The sequence below is a fragment of the Salvia hispanica genome, chromosome 4, assembly GCF_023119035.1.
Source record: "Salvia hispanica cultivar TCC Black 2014 chromosome 4, UniMelb_Shisp_WGS_1.0, whole genome shotgun sequence".
NCBI classification, from domain to species: Eukaryota; Viridiplantae; Streptophyta; class Magnoliopsida; order Lamiales; family Lamiaceae; genus Salvia; species Salvia hispanica.
Window position 1 is genome coordinate 45,331,027 of NC_062968.1, and position 4,199 is coordinate 45,335,225.

Sequence of the window (4,199 nt, forward strand, 5' to 3'; positions counted from 1 at the left end):
TATTCCTCCCTCTGCTGTGTATTCTCACTATTGAGTTGAGTTGTGCTTCTTTATTTTATTTTAATGACTTTGAATGTAATTAATTGTGTCTGTGATGTGGTAATATAAATGTCATATTTGTGTAAGATATGTGTATATAACATTTGAATCATATAATATCTGTAAAATGTATTAGTTAGTTGCAAACTTGAGAAACTTTAATGCTTATTCCACTATGATTCAAGAAATTGATGCACTACAGTTTGTGTGCCATATAATAATATTATCATACTTGTGTAGGATTTGTGTCATTCACCTACGGTCGTGTCCCAGAGACATTGATATGTGTGACACATTAGTCCTCACAGAACTACTTAAATGTTATTTATACTGACACAGTGCATGTCTTGCATAGGACGTTCTTTTGTAAGTATTTAACCATGATTGGTTGTCACAATCATTGCAAAACAGTGATCAACGTTCCTATTCAGAGGTTGAGGATGAGTTGGAGAACGACAGGTAATGGACAAAAAACAGTCTCTATTTCTGGATTTAAGGCCATACTTGTTTTGATTAAAAACATATATATATATATATATATATATATATATTGTGTTGACATTATGTATTGACATTTTAATGTCATCGTGTTGATATTTTTAATATACTGCATTGATGATTTAACAGAGTTAGTAATTTAAAAAGTTAGCAATATAACGTACTCCTGCTTTAGTAAGTACTTCCTTCATCACAGCTAAATTGAGACATAACTTTAAGACATGGGGATTAAGAAATTGTGTTGAAAAGTAGGAGAAAGGAATAAAGTAGGAAAGATAAAAGAGAGACTAAAGTAGATAGTAGTAGAATAAAGAAGAGTGATTTAATAACAACCAACACTAGACTTTTTTGCATGCACTAACAAGAAAACTTGCAATTCAAAAATGAGTTGTAGTGTATGTTTGAACCTACGAGAAAACTGATCTTCAATATGGGGAGAGACAAAAATGAGCTGAGTAGTATTATAAAATTTTAGTAGTAGTAGTAGTATAGTATTTGAAGAATACTCGCAGACTGGAAATTGACCGAAAAAGAGTCTGGAGAAGGAAGCTACAGCCACACAAAGTTGTGGTGTAGGAAGTGCTTAATCGGAATTTGACAAACATTACATCACAGAAATTCATAATCTGAAATCTAAGATACTCTAGTACAATTAAATAAAGAGTGAACTACAAAATTGGCCTCTACGTATGATAAGTCGAACGCTAGAGGTACTCATGTTTGAAAAAATGCATTGTAAGCCTCTACGTATGGGTATAATATCATTTCAGACCCTTTTTCACTATTTTGAGTCTTTTATACTCTTTTCCCTCACTTTTAACCTAAATGTAATTCCAAGGATGTTTTAGTCTTTTTCACTTTTATTACTACGTACTATATTTATTTTTTATTAAGTACTATTATTTTCATTTAATCTACAAATATTGTAAATTTAATTAAATTGATAAATTAAAATACTTATCAAACTAAAATAAAAAACATAAATCATAACATAACTATTAAAAAGAAGTAAAATAGTTTAGTTAAACTAAAATAAATCCTAATTGAGATTAGATTAATATTAAAATTAAATAGAAGATGTTTAACTAAAATATCAAACATAAATCCTAATATTACGACAATCCATCTTCTATTTAGTTTAACTAAAATAAAAAACATAAATTATTTTAATTTATCAATCTAATTAAATTTATAATATTTATGGATTAAATGAAAATAATATTTTAATATAAAATAAACATAGTACATAGTAATAAAAATGAAAACAATTAAACAACCTTGGAATTACATTTAGGTTAAAGGTGAGGGGAAAAGTGTATAAAAGACTCAAAATAGTGAAAAAGGATCTGAAATGATATTATACCAATACGTAAAGGCTTACAATGCATTTTTTAAATATGGATACCTTTAGCGTTCGACTAGTCATAGGTACAGGCTAATTTTGTAGTTCACTGTGAAATAAATTATACTACTAGTACTAGTTTGTCAGTAATTAATACATTAATTGTTGAACGCTAGTATCAGTACTCCAACAATTGAAATTGAATAGTACTCCATAAAAATATATACCATCATTACACACCTCGTTACATCTACACAATATACACTCAATTAAAATACTAGTACTATACATAAAATATGTGTAGAAAAGCAACAGCAAAATCCGTCGTCTAATAGACGAAACCCCCGACCACTTTCCTCACCAATTTGGCCACATCCTTCACCGGACTCCTCCCCTGCGTCACCATCCCATCATTCCCGGCGAGCACACGGTACTTATCCCTCCGCGTGAAGTTAGTGCACTCAAACCCCAGCGTGGCCGCCAGAATCCTCTGCACGTAATTCGCCACGTCGTGAGGGCTCCTTCCCGCCGAGCAAGTCTCCTCCGCCGGCAGCTGGTTAAGGAACGTTACCTCGTAAACTGGCCTCGGGTTCATGAAGAAGAAGATCGGGTCCATCCCCTTCCACCCCCTCGCCGTCGTCGCGTGGAACAGCCCCACCCTATAATTCATCGCCACCGGCACGATCCGGTCCGTCAGCTCCGCGAACAGCCCGCTGAACCGGAGTAGGAACGGCTCCCGGCACGTCGTCCCCTCGGGGCACACCACGAGGTCGCCTCTCTCCAGCTCTCGCTTTATGTTCTCCGCGTCCACGTCGCGGATCCGGGTCAGCCGGACGGTGGGGATCGGGGAGAGGATCTCCGATAACCGGGAGATTGAATACGTCACCGCCGGAATCCGGCGATGGAGGACGGCGGAGAGGACTACTGGGTCCATTAGAGTCCGGTGGGTGCAGACGAATAGGACCCCGGAGTTGGAATCTGAGGCTGGCGGGGGAGGGGTGCCTTTCACCACCACCCTTCCCCCGAAGATGGGGGCCACTCTTGGGATGGCCCACATTGGTAGGGTTAGGCCCACCGAGATCCGGACGGCCGCTAGGAGGATCCCTAGAGGGATCCATACGAGGATTAGGAGGGCAGCCCCGGGCGTCGGTCGCTTTGCAAGGCGACCGTCGTGGAAGATCACTGGCATAGGGCGGAGGATATGTTTTGCACCACTCACATTTGGAAATGGTGGATGGCATTGTTTCTATAATTGCAAACAAAACCCTAATTAAAAACATGGAGATTAATTTATTGAATGTGTAACTAGAGATATTTGTCAAAGACCTACGATATAGTAGATGTGAACTAAATATAGTTGACATACGTATGTTATGCCTTCTGTTGACATGCAATGTCTACATGTTGACATCTATAATATAGGTTATTGACATAGTTATCAGTTATCAATTTAAAAAAAATATTAATCTAACAGAATCCAAGGATATACATAAATTACCTGACACAAAGGAAGAAAATATGGACCCGAACCACAACCAAGTCTCCCTAGTCCCACACTAGGTCGACCACAGTTGTCGCCAAACAACTCGGCCACATCCTCCGCAATCGAATCAAAATCACGCTTCAAAAAACCGGTGGCGAGGCCAAACCGGTTAACCGAGAGCTGGGTTCCGATAACCTCATCGGCCCTCAAATGATCCATGGCGAACATCTCGACCATGACGCTCGGCATTTTACTCACCACGACTCGCCTATCTCCGCCGCTGAAAACACTCCACGCCTCCATATTCAAATCATCAAAGAAGAACTTAGGCAAAACCGCTCTAGTCACGGATTGAATCTCCTGAAAACGGACCCCGGCCGTCGCCACAAACACGGTGAGCTTGAGCCCCTCATCGCCCCTCCCACACGCCTCGAGAAGGCGAACGAGGGGCCACAGCATTAGCAGCAGCGCGAAACGAACGAGGCCCGAGGCCTCGAATGCGACTAGCATGAAATAGGAGAACACATTAGGGTCCTTCAAAAGGGTGCCCTCAAGCTCCGAAACAACACTCCTCATTATTCTTAGGATTAATTATCGATGTTACAAATAGATTTAGTTTATGAATATGAATGTGGAGATGCAATTAGAATATATGGGAGGTGAAGGTAGGTGCGACTATAACCGTGGTCTGATTTATGAATTCTTGAATTAGGTGGATTATCCATTTTTACATTGAATGCGACTGTGTGACACGTTAATTAACTTGTAATTAAAGATGATTTGATCACTTAACCTCAACAACTTAAATGGCCGCAATTTTAGTAGATCGATCAATTT

General features: G+C 39.0%; 1 protein-coding gene across 2 annotated transcripts; it reads right to left on the reverse strand.

The window, feature by feature from the left end:
* Window positions 1-2,072: 2,072 nt before the first annotated feature.
* LOC125224112 (glycerol-3-phosphate acyltransferase 5-like) lies at window positions 2,073-3,954 on the reverse strand. Of its 2 annotated transcripts, XM_048127459.1 has the most exons (3): window positions 3,378-3,954; window positions 3,246-3,290; window positions 2,073-3,125 (listed from the first exon to the last, which is right to left on the reverse strand). In XM_048127459.1, the coding sequence occupies exons 1-3, from the start codon at window positions 3,936-3,938 to the stop codon at window positions 2,208-2,210; spliced, it is 1,524 nt and encodes a 507-aa protein (XP_047983416.1). In that variant the 5' UTR covers window positions 3,939-3,954; the 3' UTR covers window positions 2,073-2,207. The 2 variants fall into 2 exon arrangements, with proteins under 2 accessions (XP_047983416.1, XP_047983417.1); XM_048127460.1 differs by lacking the exon at window positions 3,246-3,290.
* Between the last annotated feature and the right edge of the window lie 245 nt (window positions 3,955-4,199).

What these genes read in the sequence shown, in the direction of transcription:
- LOC125224112 (XM_048127459.1), bottom strand. Translation starts at nt 3,938, where the DNA reads ATGAGGAGTGTTGTTTCGGAGCTTGAGGGCACCCTTTTGAAGGACCCT. An exon ending in ATTTTCTTCCTTTGTGTCAG is followed by an intron (nt 3,291 to 3,377) that starts GTAATTTATGTA and finishes CCTATATTATAG; the next exon opens with ATGTCAACATGTAGACATTG. An exon ending in CAACAGAAGGCATAACATAC is followed by an intron (nt 3,126 to 3,245) that starts GTATGTCAACTA and finishes TTGCAATTATAG; the next exon opens with AAACAATGCCATCCACCATT.